The 21,192-nt window shown below is 37.6% G+C and overlaps 1 protein-coding gene across 1 annotated transcript; it reads right to left on the reverse strand.

Moving 5' to 3' along the window:
• Positions 1 to 1,906: 1,906 nt before the first annotated feature.
• On the reverse strand, positions 1,907 to 3,257 carry LOC129521985 (ribokinase-like). The gene is given in 2 exon segments (XM_055343971.1): positions 1,907 to 3,134; positions 3,137 to 3,257. Coding segments are annotated over 2 exon segments (834 nt in total). The 5' UTR covers positions 3,222 to 3,257; the 3' UTR covers positions 1,907 to 2,385.
• Positions 3,258 to 21,192: the final 17,935 nt, after the last annotated feature.

Genomic DNA, 21,192 nt, shown 5'->3' on the forward strand with positions numbered 1-21,192 from the left:
AAATATATTCACTATAAAGTGGATGATTTAGTTAGGAAATTTCATATAATCTTCCCTGTCTTTCAGAACTTGATTCTGAACATCCAAGTTAGTAGGTCTCATTCTGCTCCCATCATATTCCAAGCTCACCATCATTACAAATTAAACTCTGCTTTGAATATTAGTTCAGCAAAATCAAGAACAATGAAGCATTGATACTTCTGTTTTCAGGAGACCAGGGTAAAAGAGATTCATATGGTGTCTGAACGCAGATCCTGACAAATATTTTAGTATTTCTTCCTTCTACCAGGCAAATCAGTGATCCAGAAAAAGTTGAGTGGATCACTGTGCTAAGTTAATTTGTGGCCACCAATACGTCTGACAGTTGGAAATGTGGATTTTACCAGATTTCTATCAAAATAATTATCAGATTCAGACACAAGACTGCATCTATCAACCTGTCTCTTATGCACTTTGGGGATCCCCGTTATGGACCCTATGGCATTTTTACTTCGTAAGCTTAAAAATATTTAGAAAGCAGGGACAATAGTAAAATGTGATTGAACAATAGGGAAGTATTAGAAGTTGGTACCAAGCAAATCCCATGGGCCCATGTCCTTTTATTAGAAAGCTAATGCTGTATAGCATCTGTTCAAATTTTTGCCAAGCAACTGCTCTGAGAAAGAGACGGCAGAAATTCCAAAAAGGGCAACAATGGAAGTGGTATAATGAATTAGAGATCTGTAGATCATCACATCCCTCTGTAGAAGTCACCTTCATTCTCATCCTAGTTGATAACTAATTTCCCTTCTTTACCCTCAACAAGATAGTAATCACAGTAAGCTAAAATAATTATAAGTAAAACAAGCAAAGGACATTTTGCTGAGCAATATAGACCTGATCAAATACAGAGACAGTAAATACATGAGGAAAAAGAAATCTCCAGGAATTAAAACTTAAATGCTTTAATTACCTATCATTATATCTCAATTTTGGCTGTTACATAAACTGAAAGACATAGATGACATCACAAGAAAGACATGCATGGCTGAAACAAACACCTAGGCAAACTTACCCCCAACATTTACACCAACCTTCTGTTTTAAGATTTATTTACTTTTTTCAGAATTCAAATTTTAGATTTTAGAAAATTAATACAGAATGTAAATCACCAGTGGGAGTCTCAGACCACAATCCATAATGAACTTTAATATTTCTGCAGCAGAAGATAGAAATATGCATAATTTGATATAAATAAAGATCATGGTCTCTTACCAGATTAGATTAGTCCTTATTGACAAATAAATTATAAAAGCAATAAAGTAAAAAAAATCATTGGTTTCAGATTCTTTTTAAATATAGGAATTCTAGATCAAGGAGGTTGGATCTAGACCATTATCAGCACCATTTCTTGACAAGCTGATTAATTTAATCATGTTTCCTAACCCTTTTGTCTGCATTCCTACCATATCAAAGTCAATGTCATAACAATAGTAGATGTGAACCTTAAGGAAAGTCAGGCTGAAATTTTGCTTTGTATCCTGTTTAATAAAGTAGCAAGACAATGTAAGATTTTTTTTTAAATAATGTAAATATTCAAAATATGTAAATAATGTAAAACAATTTTGATGTTATGAAATGTTTATTTTTTTTATTTTTTATTTTTTTTTTTATTTTTTATTTTTTTTTTTTTTGGTTGAAACTATATATATGATACTGGGTTACAAGAAAAATTGTTCACCAGATCCTGGGTAAGCCTGACACAAAGGGTCTGTGACACACAGGAATCACCATTAAAAACAAAGCAAAACAACAGCTTAAAATCTGGCTTAACAAATGATTCGTCCCTTCAGCACATGAGCTTAATGTGGCCCACAGGTGGTGTTTACGTTTTTAAAAAAATCAATTGCTGATATTTAAACATTGATAAAATTTCAATGAACATCCAAGCTTCTGGCTTCCCTGGCAAAACAAGCTTTGGCAACACTAAGGCTGAATATCAGCTGTCCCTCTTAGGGACTGCTTGAACAGTCCATGTGCCCCCTTTATTTAACATTCTCTGCTCCCGACTCTAGATATTGTTATCCACAACCCTTGATCTATGGTGGACACACAGTGTTCATAATCTGTTGGCTAGTGAGTTTGCTGGTTCCTGCTGGTGCTAATGTTTGTATAGTTCCCGGGCATGGGATCTTAATTTTGGTTGGCTCTTGCAAATACATAAAGAGCAAAGAAATCATCATTATAAAAGAATAAATGAAAGCTGGAGGATGACTTCATAAATGAACATATTTGCAAATAAAGGAGAAGAGGGTATTTTATAGTAAGCTGCTGGCTAAGAGGAGCCACCTCCCTCCCCCAAGTACATTTTATTTCCAGGTACGTTTATTTTAGGGTTAGTAGTAATCAAAACAGATCAAGTGGCAGGTCTTTTTTGTATGGATAAGATGACTGTGTTCCTGCAGCCTGGACGCTGACTGCAGCGATGAAATTGGATCTCTTGAGCATTTCTTCCAAGGACAGATGTGGGTAGTAAGCCAGGTAGAAGGCCAAAGCCCCCACGAAACTGTCACCAGCACCCGTGGTATCCACAGGCTTAACTTTCTCAATGGGAATGTGCTTTGGGACAGGTTCTGTCTGTGACAGCATCACACATCCTTCAGCACCTAAGGTGACGATGACCACGTGGCAGCCCCTCTCCATGAGCACCAGCGCAGCCTTCCCAGCATCTGCAGGGCTGCCGACTGCCAGGCCAGTTAGGATCTCAGCCTCAGTTTCATTGCAGCAGAACACATCTGAAAGCGTGTAGAAGCGAGGGTCCAGGTCAGCAATAGCAGGAGCTGGATTGAACAATGTTTTCACTCCATTGCTGTGGGCCATTGTCAGGGCTTCCAAAGATGTTTCTGGAGTTATTTCTAACTGGCAGATCATGACTTTGGCTTTGTTAATGGTCGTAGCTGCTTTCTTCAGGTCTTCAGTATTCAAAAGTAAATTTGCTCCAGCCACTATAATGATGATATTCTGGCCTTCGTTATTGACAATTATAGAAGCAGTTCCTGTAGCAGCATCTTGAGTCTGATATGTAAATTCTGTAGAAATATCGTTCTGTTTTAAGTTTTCTATATAGTCACTGCCAAAAGAATCTTTGCCAACCTGACCAGGTCGGTCATGCAGGAGCCCACCACTACCACCGCCGCCACCTCCTCCGCCCACTGCTGGCCGGGATCCCCAGCCGCCGCCATGGCCCAAAGGAGGCGCTCTTCACCCCCAGGGACTGACCTTTGCCCTCTGCCCGACCCCGCACCCAGCCTGAAATGTTTAATCCTATGAAATTAAAAAAGCAATCTGACAAAATGTATAAAAGTGAGTACGTATACAAAATTATAAAAAGTGAGTATGTATAAAAGAGCAAAATATAGAATATTATTAGAATTTTGTTATTTCTAAAGCATTTCAAAAACTATACCTGTATAAAGCTTTCTGGTGATTGATGATATACTTCCTCTAATTTCCCAAAATTGCCTGTGCAGGGCCACTGTCTCTTCACTGTACAGCTTTTCTGGATTACACCAGAAGAATAATTTGCTAACTGTACTATACTCCCATAATAATTTTTTAAACAAATATCCTTTATTTCACACTGCTTACAGTATTATTTTGATTTATTATATCAAAATGTGGGAAACTGTGCATCTCCACATATTCATATGGAAGAACCTTATAATTGCTTGTTCATTTCACATGGTGGTATTTTCTGTTATCACCAAACTGTCATCAACATGATGACACTATAGGGCATACAATATTCATAATATTTGTCTTCTCTTAGAGAATCTGAGTCTCTTTCAACATTTTTTTTCCAGGAACACCTGGGTGGCTTAGTGGTTGAGTGTCTGCCTTTGTCTCAGTCCGTGATCCCAGGATCCTGGGATTGAGTCCCACATTGGGCTCCCTGTGGGGAGCCTGCTTCTCCCTCTGCCTATGTCTCTGCCTCTCTCTGTGTGTCTCTCATGAATAAATAAACGAAGTCTTAAGAAAATAATTAAAAAATAAATTTTCCCCCGTTTTATTGGTATATAATTGACATATAACATTGTATTAGACAAAGGTGTACAACATAATTGTTGTTGATCTATTTATAGAGAATATGAGCTTCTTGAGGGCACGGCTGATTATTCCAAATGTATGTATTCCTGCATCTATTATAATTCCTGGTAGTTAATAAATTCACAATAACCAGTTTATGGAATTATAAACTAAATCTAAGCATTTATACAACATCTTTAAACTGGTCTAGCAACCAAAAAAGAAATAAATGGATTAGAAGAGACTGCCTCACTTAATTATAGTAGATTAATAGGTGACTGAGATTGTTTTCTCCTTCCTTGGGGTCTGTTCTCTCAGATGATTCTAGATGTGCTTCTCTGAAGGTTCTACTATCCAACTTGGTCATATGATCAAGGACAAATCTTCAGAGACTCTGTCTTGACTGAACACAGCATGGTCTCCTTTTCAAGAAGGAATAATAAGCATCCATTTTTCCAAAATTGAATAGGCGGCTCAATGGTTGAGTGTCTGCCTTTAGCTCAGGGTGTAATCCAGGAGTCCTGGGGTCCAGTCCCACATCGGGCTCCCCATAGGGAGTCTGCTTCTTCCTCTGCTTATGTTTCTTCTCTCTGTGTGTGTCTCTCATGAATGAATAAATAAAAATCTTCAGAAAAAACATTCTCTTTCTGAGGTCCAAAAGCTGTGGAGAACCATATGATCCTGGACATTCTGAGAAATTTTCTACTATGTGTAGAGAACAGGACAATAAATCAAGTACAAGAACAGTAAGCAGGGCAAAAGGGTAGGGAGGTAGAGGAATGGTGAGAAGGATTTCCAAAAAGGCAGAGGAAAGAGACAAGGAGGATTGAGAGTTTCTAAGGACTTGGGTGAGTACCTGAGTATAGCCTCACTTGTACTCAAACACTCCAACAATCAACAATATTGTTTGTTTAATTACATTAAAAATAATTTCTTTCTATTCTATCTCTTTTCCTCCCTCCCCACTCCTCTCCTCCTCCTCTCCCATCTCTCTCTCCTCTTGTTCCTCCTTCTTTGTCATCATGTCTCCCTCCCTTCCTCCCTCCCTCCCTCCATCTCTCTTTCTCTTCTTTAACAGAATGTGGCTTGTATTTCTTACCTGCAAACAAATGAGACTTGATGATGATGAAATACTTAACTACAGAAAAAATCTGAGGAAATTTAGATGTTCTGTTTTTAAAATGGATAGTAGATTATAGCTTAGAAAAATTTACCTTTCATTGATGATAGTGATAACAAATGTGGTATTCCTTCAAAAGCTACTTTTTTTTTCTTGCCCTTGAACACTATTTCAGTTTTGTTAATCCAGAAATGTGAAGTCATTGGCACAAAATATTTGGTTATTATCTGAAGAGCCAAACAGTCAAATGATTTTGGCCAATAAAATGGATAGATAACTATTTTCTTTCTGTTTAGAAAGTACATCATTTTTCCAGTTTAGTATCCCTTCTTATGATAGTCAGTAATGACTTCTCAAATTTCAAGGGTAATTTCTCTTTTGAGGCAACCACCCTGGAATCATAAGATTTGTGATCTTGCTGACTAAATTCCCTTTTTAAATTTAATGTATGTGAAGAGTGTTGTCTTAATTTCACTGTCTTCTCCATACTACATGATCCATAAAATAAAAAATTTATTTTATCTGGAACCATGTATGAAATCTCAGCAAAAGTTGTACCTTGAGAAGGAAATCTAGTCAAACAAGTTAAGACGAAGGTGTGTTCTTGGTCTTCTCTTCACTCCGTTTTGTTTACACTAGCACTCCTTAACATTTCACTCTTTCTCAAAATAAAATGAAAAAATAATGTATGCTTAGCACACAGAAGGAAAAAAATGGCTACTGATCTTCAGCCAGGTTGGGAAGCGGACAATACAGGTTTTTGTATTTGTTTTCATTTTTTTAAATATTCTAGTCCCTCTTCATGCACTCAGTTCTGAGAACCATTGCATTTTTCTTCTTGTCTACAGTGAGTGAAGTATTCTCATAACTAATGATTCTTAATCTCATTTTGATGTATTATTAGCCTGAGAAGCTTCATCACAGCATGTTTCTTTTTCCAAGGGAGGCAGAATAACACAGGGGAAAAAACTATGGATTGTGGAACCAGACAAGTAGAGGTAGAGGTGTACCTTCATTTTGTCACTCCGTAGTATGTGATTTTAAGAAAAGAATTTAATTTTTCAATCCTCAATGCTCCCTAAAGTGCTAATAGCAACATTCCTTAACATATAAAGTTATTGAGAGGCTTTGATGACAATATTTAAAATTAATTAGGAACAGGACGTAACACATAATAAACCATCAACATATTAGGTACAATTTTTAAAAATTCACCCCCACTCTGTCCTCATTCCTCCTCCTATTTCATTATCGCCATGATGTTATTGAGCTACCTGTATTAATGGGAGTTATCATCAGTCCTCAGGTTAATTGAAGAAGATAAGCTTCTGGACCATTATAATAAATTAAGCCCCCATAAAGGAGAGCTTTTATTGGTGAAATGTTACCACTCCAGACATTTTTATGTAAGAGAGGATTTAGGAGATGGTAAAACCTTAATACAAAGGCAGATGGAAGAGATGAGCATCTCATTTGCGAAGTCATGATCCCAGTGATTCTCTAGGGAAGAATGTCTTGTTCTTCAGCAGGCTCATGGGGGCTCAGTTTCCCCTTGAATCACCTTTGGACAATGCTGTGGGGTGTAGGAACTTACACAGCCTGCTGACATCTCATGGAAAACTTAAATCCAACTCCATACATCCCAGGCTGCATAAATCCATCTACAAAGTGGGGGAACAGATTAGCCCAACTCTTTGAAGACAACAACTCACCAAGTAGTTCTTTAAACAGGAGCCTGCTGTAATTCCCTGGAACTCTATTATATGCTTGAATGAGTCCTGGAACAACACTACTCTACTTTATTCAGAGAGTTATGCACAATCACATGGAGAAGAACAAGTATCAGCAATAGCTTCTGCATAAAATATTATTGTCTTATTAGCATATTTACTGGACATATGCAAGGCATGTGAGCTTCAGCCAAGAGGGTCTCCTGGGAAGGGAGGGAAGGAGTCAAAATACATACTTGGTAGCAGTCAGAATCTGGCCAGATTAAGGCTTCCATTTCAGAGCTCACATATTTGGCTGGAAGTAGGACATTTCACAGTGTTTGAATAGATGGGAAACACCCCCTCTTTTCCTCTTCTTGCTTATTAGTTTCTAAAAATCGATCTTCTGCATACTATAAAAGGGTTTCCCTGGGATGGTTTGGTGTATAGTGATAAACACCAAGAATGCAAACTATATAATCTAATGTTTAAAGTTCTTCGTAATAAACCCCAGGCCTCTTCTTCAGTTTTATTTCCACTCCATTCTTTCTTTGACCCTACACTCCAGCTAAGCTAATTTTTTTAAATCCTCTCAACTCAGACTTACTTCATTCCATTGCCTTCCCCTTCATGATGCTTTTTCCATTTTATTAGTTTTGAGCACCAGTTCAGCATGATCTCTTTCTTAAAGCTTTCTAGTTGTCTCTTTAAGAAATTCATAGGTCCAAATTGGTGCTATTAATATCTTGTCTCTATCTTATTTCCCCTCTTAACACGTACATCTTTGTCAGGATCATGTGTTATCTCTTTATTTCCCATAAAACCTACCACAGCAGAGATTTGGTAGTGAAGCTTCTCTAGCCATTATAACAAGAAAACAGACTGCAAGTTCATAGCTTTTCTTGAAATTATCATTGAACTGCAGTCTCGGGGCAATCTGGAGAGAGACAAACACCTATAAAGAATCACAGGGTGGAATCATTTGCTTATCTGATGCTTATGGTCTACATTTTTGCAGAGTTCATTACTTCTACTTCTTACAATGGTTTATCAGTATTTTTAAAACCTCAGGGATAATTTATCTTTTGAGATAATCACCTTTGGGTTATAGGGTTTGTAATCTTACTGACTAAATTTTATTTTTTTTAATTTATTTATTTATGATAGTCACGGGGGGGGGGGGGGCAGAGACACAGGCAGAGGGAGAAGCAGGCTCCATGCACCGGGAGCCCGATGTGGGATTCGATCCCGGGCCTCCAGGATCGTGCCCTGGGCCAAAGGCAGGCTCCGAACTGTTGCGCCACCCAGGGATCCCCTAAATTTTATTTTTTAATTAATAGACATGAAGATAATTTTTTTTAAAGATTTTATTTAAGAGAAAATAAGTGAGAGGGAGGAGGGAGAGAGAATCTGAAGCAGACTCTTCACTGAGCACAGAACCTGACACAGATCCCAATCTCACATTCACAAGATCATGACCTGAGCTAAAACCAAGAGTCAGACTCTTAATTGACTGAGCCACCCAGGCATCCCATGCATGAATTTTCTTAATTTTGCTGCCTTTCCCATAATGCATGGCCCATAAAGCATTGGTCTCAGCCAAAATTACACTCAGAAACAGAAACTGTTACCTGGTCAAATAAGTTAAGATACATATGTCTTCTTGGTGAGGCCTCATCTTTTCTTGGCTTCTTTTCATATGTACTAGGAGTCTTCAACATATCACTCTTCTTCAAGATAAAGTAAAAACTGTGTACCTAACACAGAGAAGGAAAGAAATGGCTGCTGATCTTCAGCCAGGTTGGGAAGTAGACAATGCAATATCTTAGAATTCTAATCTCACAACATCTTGCAAGCAATTTTACCTGGAATTCTTTATCAATTGATTACAGAGAAAATCATGGTGGATTTAGAGAAAGCTTTCCTTCTGGGGCTGACATGGGGAAAGGTAATAGTAGCTGCTATAGTTGGGGCACATATGTTTGGTCCATCTCCCCATATTATAAACAGAAAAAAATGATCTGAGGTAATTTTATTTTTAATTTGGAGGAATCTCCATACTACTTTTCATAGTGGCTCCTTGTTTTGCGTTCCCACCAACTAGAGGATATCATCCTAAGTGAAATAAGTCAGACAAAGAAAGACAAATACCATATGGTTTCACTCATATGTGGAATGCAAGAAACAAAACAAGTGAACAAACAAAGAAAAAGAGACAGACAAACAAACCAGGCCCTTAAATATAGAGAACTGATGTTGGCCAGAGGGAGGTAAGTGATATAGTTTTGGAATATAGGTGAGGTTTGGGGAGGGGGGGGGGAGTTCCAGAGCTGACACCAAGAAAGAATTCTTAAGACATCTTTGGTGCAAAATGGTGGTTCTATTAAAGCATGGGGACAGGACCCGTGGAAGGAAAGAGCTGCTGCCCCAGGCTTGTAAGAGGTGGCTGATTGTATACCTGGGAGTAACAGGAGGTAAGAAAAAGGGAGGTTTTCAAAAATAATTTTTGCATGCTAAAGAGGACCTACAAGATATTGGAGGCCTTCCCATTGTCAAGTTAAGGTTGTTTTATCCTCTAGGAAAACATTAAGATAGTTGGGAGTTTCCTTCTGGAAGTTAGGTTATTGATAAGAATGCTTTTTTCTTGTAAATCACTAAGACATTTTACAAACTGAAGGAGACCCAGGTCTATAGGACTATAATCTCTATAAATTAACTATTTGTTCTTCCTTTCCCTTAGCTTTATGGCAGCCAAGAGTGCCTGAGGAATGTCACATGTATCCCACCTGGGGGCGGGGTGGGGAGGTCATTTGCAGGTGTCAGCTTGTGCTTTGTTCTCAGCTGGCCTTCTGTTCCCTTATCAGTAAGTACAGGGGATGGATGAAATAGGTGAAGGGGATTAAGAGTACACTTACTGTGGTGAGCACTGAGTAATGCATAGAATTGTTGAATCACCATATTAAACAACTGAAAATAATACAACACTATGTTAACTGTACTTCAATTTAAAAAATCTATGTTAAGTTCTTTAAAAAGTAATAATCTGAGGAAGAGGGACAGCCCGGGTGGCTCAGTGGTTTAGTGCTGCCTTCGGCCCAGGGTATGATCTTGGAGACCCGGGACAGAGTCCCACATTGGGCGCCCTGCATGGAGCCTGCTTCTCCCTCTGCCTGTGTCTCTGCCTCTCTGTGTGTGTGTGTGTCTCTCATGAATAAATAAATAAAAACTTAAAAAAAATAATCTGAGGAAGAAGGAAAACAGAAACTTAAGGTATTGGGGAAAGGGAATTGGAAAAAACTGTGTTTAACATTTTTATTCCCAGGGGAGTGGTAGGACTATGTGGGAAGAAATTGTAATGGTAGACAGAACTAGAGCTCTAAACAGGCCATACCACGGTACCAGGAACGTGGTGCCTTCCCAAGATTAATCATATCTTCAGGATGCCCCCATGGTGCCCTACCACTAGGCTAAGAAGCGTGAGTAGTAAGCAGCCTTAGGTAGGCTACCGCCAGGACAGCTGGAAGAGGTGGACTCTCCCTAGGCACAGCACAAAGGGAAGTCCCCAGACGGAAATTCAAAGAGACTTTAACACTTTCTCTAAAAACAGCCCCACCCCTAAATGCAAGATGTCTCTAGGTGTCTTGAGGCCTTTGTTATGTTGAGGGTAACCATAGCAATAACAAACCTTAAACCCTAGGTAATTCTTGACCAGGAGTTAACAACCCAATAACTAAACAACAGGAAAGGCCTCACAGAAGAAAAAGCAAGACCCTTTCCAAGCAGAAAAACTATTTTCTCTGTCTGTACTCAGTGACACAATCTGTCTGACCAGCAACAAAAAAACTACAAGGCAGAGCCCCAGAGTTGTAGTCTCTGCACACAGTGGTTGGGGCCACCACTCTCCCCTCTGGGAAAAGCCGAGCCAGTCCTTCTTTTCCTTCTTTCCTGTGCTTTCATCCAGGATTCAATCCAAGATACCTCATTATATTTAGTTGTCATGTGTCCCTACAGACTTCGAACTGCGGAGCACTTTCAAAGTCATCAGCCTGGCCCCAGAATGCCTTTCAAGACACCCCAGGTGGAATAGGGGTCTGTAGAGAGACCCCATTCTTCAGAGGCTCTCTAGTTTAATATAGTCTTTATGTATCTTTCATTTGTATGGTATTTATATTTTAATTTTAAAAATAGGTAAAATTATTTTAAAAGTAAGTGCTAACCCAAAAGTTTTGGAACCTATGAAAAACCATAGGATTTTCAGTCAACCACTGAGATGGAGAATCTCTGTTATTTCCAAATTTTACGTTCTAGGATTCTGAGATACATGATGTGTAAGGGAAAATAGGTCTTCTCAACATGCTTTTATATGACAGACAAAATTGATAGAATTGATCCATTCCAAAAGGCAAAAGGAACTGAAAGCAATCCCACTACGAGGTGCATGAACAGCTAGCCCTCTCAATCCGATTTTGAATTTGTGGAAGAAGCCTAGGAATAAGAGAAACCTTTGCAGCTACATTCTCGATTAGATTTGCTACAGTTGTTCTTCAAGTTTTTGTTCTTGCCTTTTCCTGTGGAGCCTGAAAGCATTATCCCTACAAATAAGGTGGAAAGTTCTGCTTGTTAGAAGTAGATAAAGAGATTACATGCCTATCTCCGTGGTATCTAAGCACCCTACCAGTCGAGGAATTGAATACATCCACATACAAACATGCAGTTTGCTCTCCTTATCTACTCTCTCTATTCTGTTCTCAAAAATTAAATTGTGATAGGCTTTATAAAAAAAAAATAATGGTTGTTCAGATCAGTTTTTTACTGATTCTTACAGAGTGGATTGTAATCAAGCATGCTTTTTTTTTATTTTAACAAACAGAGAACGAAAACCCACTGAAAGAAAAAATAATTCAATATTCCGCTATGACTACAATTATAAAGGTGGATAGTAATTAATAAACAGCCCTTGGGGGGACATCCTATGTTGTATTTATATTATCCTTCTGGAATTAACCATACGATAACTCACAATGAAAGATTGACATGTATCTCCGGTGAATTAAGAAACCTCAAACACAGTGATTAAGGAAAAACTCAATATGTATTTAATTTTATATGTTCATGGCTTCTTTTTTAAAAAATTTAATTGATAAGATTTTGTCTTTTGGAATCACATGATACCTTTTCACGGAAAATCCTCCCATGCTCTTCTGCCTATTTGTATTGAAGGTAGGAACTGTAGGGATTGCATTTTAGCCAGGACTTTGTACCTGCTCTTTTATTTATTTTTTATTATTTTTTAAATTGTGGAGGCCGAGAAAATTAAGGCCATTCCACTTTAAGCTCAGCGTTAGCACAAGTACAGCCATCCCAGGCCCCAGTGAATAAGAGCTGAACTTTACCTTACTTCAGTTACAGGAAGAAAACAGCTTACAGCTTAACGTCCTAGAAAGCCCCATATAAAAACAGAGCCCAAGCCAAGGGCAGGAAGCCCCTATTAGAATAAGAACAGAGCTCAATGCCCTTGAAAGCCCCATTATCAGAATGTAAACAGACTTGAGGAATTCCTCCACCCCTTCTGGAGGTCCCCTAGACCAGCCCTTAAAACTAAGCTGAAACCCACCTCGGGGTCCAAGTCCCTGCTCCCCTGTGTCGGGTACACTTGGACCCAAGCTCGAGCTTGTAAATGAACCCTCGTGTGTTTGCATCGGTGTCGGCTCCTCGGTGGTTTCTCGGATTCGCGATCTTGGGCACAACTGAATATTTTCTTTATTTATTCATAAGAGACACACACAGAAAGAGAGAGAGAGGCAGAGACACATGCAGAGAGAGAAACAGGCTCCATGCAGACAGAGAGCCCGATGTGGGACTTGATCCCGGGACTCAGGATCACGCCCTGGGTGGAAGACAGTCGCTCAACCCCTGAGCCACCCAGGCTTCCCTGTACCTGCTCTTTTAAAGTTCACAAAGTATGATGTGAAAGTAGTATGTAAAGTAGTATGTTTTTCCCTGAATGTGGGAAAAGAGAGATTGTCTTCATCTTTCAATGGGAGGAATGTGAAAGAATTCAAAATCATCTGTAATGTACTACCTATGGTGATCCTTCAGTGACACCTTGGACATACAGTATTTATCAATGCAGCTAAAGAATCATCAATGTACCATTCTCATCTTGTTACTGCAATATCAAAAATCTTTTGATATCCATATCTTTTGTAGTTGCACAGCTCATTTTATATGCCTTAACATATATTTTTTCTAAAATATAATCAATAATATTAAATAATATTAAAATGCCTTCTCTTTCCAAGTTAAATTGAGCAATGAGCATGATTAATATTGGATTTGTGAGTCAGGTATTTTTACCTCTGTCTTAAAAGACAAATGGCTCTATTGTAGAGATTCTGTATTTTCACTGATAAGGACTTGGTGAGGAAACAACTAACCAATTTCTACGAATACTCCGTATTTGGGGACTCCTTTCAAATGAGAGTAAGTGGGAGGATGAGATGAGAGCCATTTGGCATCTGCAGTATACACATAGTGTAAATATGTAAGGTTGGTAGATTTCAGAAAAACAGGATGAGAAATCGTCTTTGATAAAAAGCTTTCCGGTTTTTTTTGTTTTGTTTTGTTTTGTTTTTTTTGCTAACGTCAAGGAAAAGTTCATCAAGTAAGTAAATATAAAAGCAACTTACTGGAAACAAAATAAGACAAGACATTCAGCAAGACTCTGAAAGCCAGTGGATATTTGCAGAGAAAACAGAACTGACAGCCATCCACTCACCATAATGGAAGTGTGTTTACTAAAACACAATGACAAAGAGACGACGCCATATCTGAAATAAATGCAGTGCATTATGCTATCTGACAGTGTTCTCCATGTACATGATATTTTATGTATGAAAATTATACAGCGAACAATTGCACATCTGCCTCTGTGTTCTTATAAATAATAAAGGGGAACTATTTCTTGTTGATGTAGCCTCTCCTGAATTTATTCAGGTCAAACCAATTGTGACCCAATTTTCAAAGTTTCAAAGGCCACCCTTCAGCTCCAGTTATGATATAAAATATTTATGGACTAGGGGAAAGGGACTGAGGATCCATCAATTAGAAATAACCTGGCCTACTATCATGAAGTATAGAACATTGGAGCAATTCTATTGCAACATTTCTGTTGCCTGGTGAGAAGGAAACAACTTTATTCAACAGTAAAACTGATTTCAGGTCAATACTCCCTTTTTATTGGACAACAAATATAGGCCTTGCTGTGGCTCAGGTCACATGAGATTGGGTGAAAGCAAACCTCCTAAAAAGTATTCAGCTTTAGCCAATCAAATAATTATTATAAACAAAATAGAGTTCTAGAGATCATAATGCCATGTGGGTTCCTTAGAGCATGGAAACTTCTAAAAATGTGCCTCAGTAGCATTTGGTAGTATCCAGACAGAATGTTTAGCCTCCCGGTCTCTTTATGTACTGAACCAAAGTAATTCTCCTTTCATATGTGTGATGTATCAGGCTCCCACAAAATTTTCACTTGAAGGTTTCCATGGCTTTAAAATTTCTGAAACCAACTGGTCAATATCTCATAAAGCACAGACTGAAGGATTTGTTAGAAGTCATAGACCAATCATCAATAGACCTGAAATCCAACCCATGTCTCCTGACCTCAATGTCAGTGTGCCTTCCCTGTGTAGGGTGTGTGTGTGTGTGTGTGTGTGTGTGTGTGTGTGTGTGTGTGTTGTTTGTTTGCTTGGTATTATTCCTCAACCTCTCAGCTTGGGCTAATGGTTTTCAACCATGGCTTAAATTAGAATAACCTGGGAAACCTTAAACACCTCTATGCCCTGGTACAACTCAGGGCTATAATTCAAAATTTCTTGGAATAAGACCCAGGCATCTCTGATTTTTTTTTTTAAGCATCCCAGATGTTCCCAACATTTAATCAGAGTAAAGAACAAGTCATCTTGGCAAAATTTTGAATTCAATGTTATATAAATCCTGAGCTTGATTTCCTGCTCTGATGAAACAAGCAAGGAGTGATATCTTAGGTCTGTTGTCCTGTTCGTAACATGATGGGATTAGAGTAGATCAATGGTCTTCCAACTGTGCTCTTGGGAATCCCTTTGATTTCTGAAAACACATTCTGAAGGGTATGAAAAGGACAAAAGAAGCAAAAATATATAAAGTGCAGGGGCCTGTAGCTCATTTTTATATTTTCTGTAAAATATTCTCACCAGAGCTTTTGTTTTAAGAAAGAATACCACTGTTTCTTAAGGGTTTAAAATTGCAGGGTTAAATAATTTTTAAGATATTTTTCAAAATTTAATTTCCAAGGATTGTAGCACTTACACAGAATGAATCAACTTACTCATTCTAAGGTCAGAATTCTTTAACTGTTGTGTGTAGCTGCCTACTTCTCCCCAATATCCTGACCGTATATTGGCAGGGAAGCAGTAGGCCCAGAAGCATCATTAATGCTAATTGCCCTGATTTATCAAGTCCTAAGCAAAACATTTTTCCTTCTAGAAACCTGACAGCTACTAGTGAGAACATTCAATGCTGTTTGCCCAAAACTGTCCTAGTTTTAGTACAAAAATCCTTATGTCCCAGGAAACCCCTCAGTCCTGAGCAAACTAGGACAGTTGGTTGCCCTCTGACTCGCAGACAGTGAGAGATGGCTCTATTCTATTATATAATTTCACCATGCAGTCTCTGGGTATGCCCAATTCATGGAGCAGAGGAGACTGGATGGATAAGTCATAATCTAGAAATCAGCAACCTCATTTCATCTGATGATCTTTAGAGGTGTAGGTGTCCAGAGCAGGCTATGTCTAGGGAAGCTGTAATCATCTATTATGTTTGGATAGCACTTAATAAATGAAGGCATTTCTGGGAACTTTATCTCATTTAACTGACCCCCTCACTTTCACCTCTTCATCGTGAAGTTAGTACAGCTTCCACTAGCTTACAATCATATATTCATTTCCTTCAATCAGTATACACTTAAAATTCTATTTTCTTCCCTCTTTGTTGTTCTCTATGTTTCTAGCCTTTCTTCCTTGCCTTTACTTTTTGTAATGTGTTTCTAGAGTTGGATATTTCCACTGCGGCAGGAAGTCTTTTTGCTTAATGCCATGATGTTTTCTCCTTCTTTCTTCAGTATTCAGCTAGTAATGGCCATCATTTACACAAACTTACTATAAACCAGGTACTGTGTTAAGCAGCTTTAAGTATATTATCTTATTTGATCTTCACAATAACCTTAGGGGATTAAAGATAAGCAAATAGTGGCTTTGAGAGACCAAAGATCTGGCTGAAACTCATATGGAAAATGGCAAAACCAGAATTTAGATTCCCAACTCTCTCTTCCCATAAATCTGAGTAATCACACTACTTTGGTTTCCCAGGTGTATTCTTATTGCCATGTGCTCCCACTTATCCTAAAATTTTTGCCAGGAGCCTCCAAGTATTAAATCCATCTGCAAAGCCACATAACGATAAACTGGACAAACAATGTATTTCCCAAATAAGAGATAAGCTGACAGAGAAACAGACTTCCCTAAGATCAAAAGGGTATTACCAGAGTCAAGACAGTTCATTTTACTATTTAAATGTTTCTAAAATCAGTTAGTTTGCCTCTCTGAGGTTTAGAATACGTTTTGGGACTTCATGAGTTCTGTCAGACATATGTTCTTATATTTTATGTCATCAGTTCCATGATAACTAGAGACAGCCGTGTAAGCATGTCTAAAATCCTTAAACAGTGTGATCCAATAGAAATCTCTGTAAAAATAGAAATATTACATATGAAAGTATTTTTTACCTGCATTATTCCAATATGGTAGCCACTAGCCATATGTGGTTCTTAAGCATCTGAATGTGGTTAAAACACAGAGAAACAGGGATACCTGGATGGCACAGTCTGTTAGGCATTGGACTCTTAGTTTTGCTCGGGTTCTGATCTCAAAGTCAAGAGTTTAATTAAGCCCTTTCTTGGGCTCTGTGCTCAGCACAGAATCTGTTTAAGATTCTCTCTCCATCTCCGTTTGCCCCTCCTCTCTGTGCTTGCACACTTTCTTACTCTCCCTCTTTCTCAAATAAATAAATAAATAAATAAATAAATAAATACAGACATACATAAATATTTTTAAAACACAGGGAAATAAGAATAATTATATTAATTTTAATTGATTTAAATGCAATATCAATATATGTGTCTAATTGATATCATTATTAGACAACATGATAGCTAGATTAGAAGTCTCAAACTATAGCCACAAGCCAATAAGTTTAGGTAGAACACAGCTATAACCATTTTTTAAATATATTGTCTGTGGTTGCTTTAGGGCCATCATGACAAAATTGAGTAAGTGATAAGAGAGCTGTATGACCCTCAAAGCCTAAAATATTTATTATCTAGCCTTTCACAAAAATTAACTGATCCCTAGTCTAGATCGCCACTTAAGGCTTATCTTTTCATTTATGTTTACAGTGGACTTTATGCCATCATAATTTGGAATAAGAAAAAGTGATAGAAAAATTGAGTCAAAGCACAATAGTTTAGGTATGCTGAGTACTTAATAGCCTACATTCTAGCCATCAGCACCATATATACTGAATTGCTCTTAACTTTGTACCAACTTACTATAGATTATTAATAAAAAATGTGGTATTAAATACACAAAGAAGAAATTTTCTGTTTCTAATTCACTCATTAATTAGACTGGGTATTAATTTAATTTGGATTTTAATAGCTACATAACATTAACCATATCTTCAATTAGGTAAGAACACTCTATAGAATTATCACCTATCAGGGGATCCCTGGGTGGCGCAGCAGTTTGGCGCCTGCCTTTGGCCCAGGGCACGATCCTGAAAACCCGGGATCGAATCCCACATCAGGCTCCTGGTACATGGAGCCTGCTTCTCCCTCTGCCTGTGTCTCTGCCTCTCTCTCTCTCTCTCTCTCTCTCTCTCTCTCTGTGACTATCATAAATAAATAAAAATTTATTTAAAAAAAAAGAATTATCACCTATCAGTATCAAGTGGTACTTGAATACTAGTCAGTGGCACTGTTTGGGTTAAAGATGAGTATAAATATTCTGAACCTAGCTAACAAAACCTGAAGATTATTAATAATGTTCTCTTCAACACACTATGCAGACAAGCAAAGTACTGTTTAAGAAAAAACACAAATAAATTAAGTACTAAAGCCGACTTGAGTTTCTAGATTTCTATTATTATCCCCAACATGAGCAATTTTGTTTCAGCCAAACAAGATTATCTATCACATTTAATTATTGGTGGTAATTTGAATTTCATATGATTTTTGTCTTTTTAAAAAAATTTTATTTATTTGAGAGAGAGAGATTGAGAGAGAGTGTGGTGAGAGATAGCATGAGTCGGGGAGGGGCAGAGGTAAAGAGAGAAGCATGCTCTCTGCTGAGCAGAGAGCCTGATGCTGATTCCATCCCAAGACTCCAGGGTTATGAAGTCAAAGGCAGACACAACTGACTGAGCTACTGATGATTCTTATCTTTGCGCCCCATGATTCTTACCTTTGTTTGCATTTATTTTGTATATGTATCTCAGATCTGTAAGCAAAGAATAAGATAAAGAAAAACAGGAAAAACAAACAGATACAAGAGTGAAAGGTAGCATAGGTCATTGGCAGGGACCTCAAGAACGCCTCAGAGTTTGAGGATTCCCTGATGGGGGCACATTACAAAGACCCCTTCCCTGAACACTCCTCCTCATCCCCTCCAGTAATAGCTGACTATAGAATGAATATGGAATCATAGGTTTTACAATAAAGTATTTTGTGTGAAATTCAAAAACTTCTGTTTGTTAAATCTTCTGAGATGTTTAGATGAAAGAAATAGTATCAGAAAAAGTGTCATGGTTAATAAAATTGCATGAATAGCTGCAGTGACCCACAAAAAGGAGACAGCTTTAGTTTTCAGATCAAAGCAAAGAGCACCAGACATTGAGCCTTTTCTACAACCTTCATGTTGTTTAAAAGATTAAAAGTATCTTTAGACCTTTGTCTCAGTCATAATCTGTGCATATGATTATAGGCAAAGGTAGGAAAGAATCCCACCTACGCCACAATCTATTAAAAGTCTTTAAGAGGCAATGGATTTTCAACCATCTATACTTTGTTTCATTGACATAAATATGAAATAAGCAACACTGTCAAAAGATAATCAGCATCTAAAGTTATAGAATTATTTTAGGAAAAGAAAATACCAAAACTCATCTGCTTCTTGACTTTATCTTCTGCCAAAATAATTTAGGTTGACATTTGATCATTGGAATAATGATGTTCACTGGAACATTATTCTGCATTTCATACCATAACATTTTATAGCAAGTGTGATCATAACAACCTGTTATAATAAATGAGATAAGAAAGTAAGATCTAAAAAAAAGGTAGTTTAGTTATATAATTTCTAAGGCTTTAGAAGATAAAAGAAACAGGAAAAAAATAGGAAGGGAATTATAAATTGATTTCTTGAGTCCACAGTTCAACACAAGCCTTCTATTTAGGTCTCACCAGATAAATCTCTGCCCACCTCCCACAGAAAAAGTAACAACACAAATTATTTGGCTCATACGTAATGTTAGACATTGTTTGGTCTTGCAGCTCCAACCTTTTAAGAGTTGATAGACAAAATCAACACCTTGGAACTAAATCCATGATTAACTCTTGCTGAAAAATCTCTTTCCTTTCCAACACTAAGGAAGAAGAACATCTCCTAAAGCTACATACATACTAAACATTCTACTTTGGAGATGTTTCCTTTATACTTTGCTAATTAAGGGAAAGAGATTCAACTCTTCAACTGCATATATTAAACCTGATTGATGTTAATCTTTTTTTTTTTTTTTTTTTTACTTAATAAATCTCCAATCATTGCTATCTAAGACTTCATCATTTCAGGAGTAGGGAATGTTTACAGCTCTCAAAAAATGCCCAAGGGAAAAACAAATCCCCAAACACAAAGATAAACATGCATACCCATATTGAAATAGAATTTTAATGCATTAAATCTACAAATAAAACATACCCAAATTATTGATGGGGTTTTGGTAAGAAAGCAAAACTCCATTAACCTTTAAAAGGGGAGTCATACTGCACATATATTAAACTTGAGAAAAAAAGAAAATCCAATCACTGACCATGCCAAACAAAGGTGATGTATTTATTTGTGAGCTTTGTGATTTTAAGCTTCTTAGGTTGGATTGGCATGGCAATGTGGGGACCTGGGGTGCATATATTACGCTCTCTTGCACAGAAATAGAGTAACAATATTAATAAGGATGCTAAGTATTATATAACCTTAAACACAAAACATTTATAGCTTTGAATTGAAAAAATTTTGTATTCATGTTTGCCCCCAATTGGAAGCAATCAGGATGTTCTCAACAGGTGAAAGAATAAACCAACTTTGGTACATCCTCTAATCAAAAAAACAAGTAGCAATGCATATTGCTAAGAAATCAATCTTTAAAAAAAGCTACAATTCCAAGTATATGATACTCAAGGAAAGGCAAAACTATGGAAACAGTAAAGAGATCAGTGGTTGCCATGGGTTCAGAGAGGGAGGAGGAATGAATAGATAGGCACAAGAGTTGTTTAGGGCAGTGAAACAATTCTGTATGATACCATAATTGTGGATACATGACATTAGGCATTTGTTAAATCTATAGAACTGTGTAGCACAAAAAGTAAACCCTAGTGTAAACTATGGACTTCAGTGAATAATAATGTATCATTATTGCTTCAATTGTGAAAAGTGTCCTACCCTAAGATGTGAACAACAGGGGAAACTATGCACAGAATTGGGAGGCACCAAAGAGTACATGAGAAGTAACTCTGTACTTTCTGCCTAATTTTTCTGCCCATAGGGGGAAAAAAGTCTATTAATGAAAAAGTAACAAGGCTAGAAAAATAACTAAAGGCAAGATCATGCCAAATACAGTAAGGAATTGTGTTTTGCTCCTAAATACAATGGACTATTGAAGACTTTCACTAGGGCAAGAAAGATTGCATGGTCAAATCTGTTTTTCAGACTAGTAATTCTGCTGTGTGCAGAAAAGTCTGGTGGGGTTGGAGAGTAGAATATCACTCATGAACTATTGTAGTATTCCAGGTGTGAGGTGATGGTTCATGAACTGTGGAGACAGAGAAAAGTGGACAGATCTGAAAGCTATGTAGAAGGTAAAATCAAAGGATTTAGTGCGGGCACCCCCGGTGGTGCAGCGGTTTAGCGCCACCTGCAGCCTGGGGTCTGA

This window comes from Nyctereutes procyonoides, unplaced genomic scaffold (genome assembly GCF_905146905.1).
Source record: "Nyctereutes procyonoides isolate TBG_1078 unplaced genomic scaffold, NYPRO_anot_genome, whole genome shotgun sequence".
Classification (NCBI taxonomy): domain Eukaryota; kingdom Metazoa; phylum Chordata; class Mammalia; order Carnivora; family Canidae; genus Nyctereutes; species Nyctereutes procyonoides.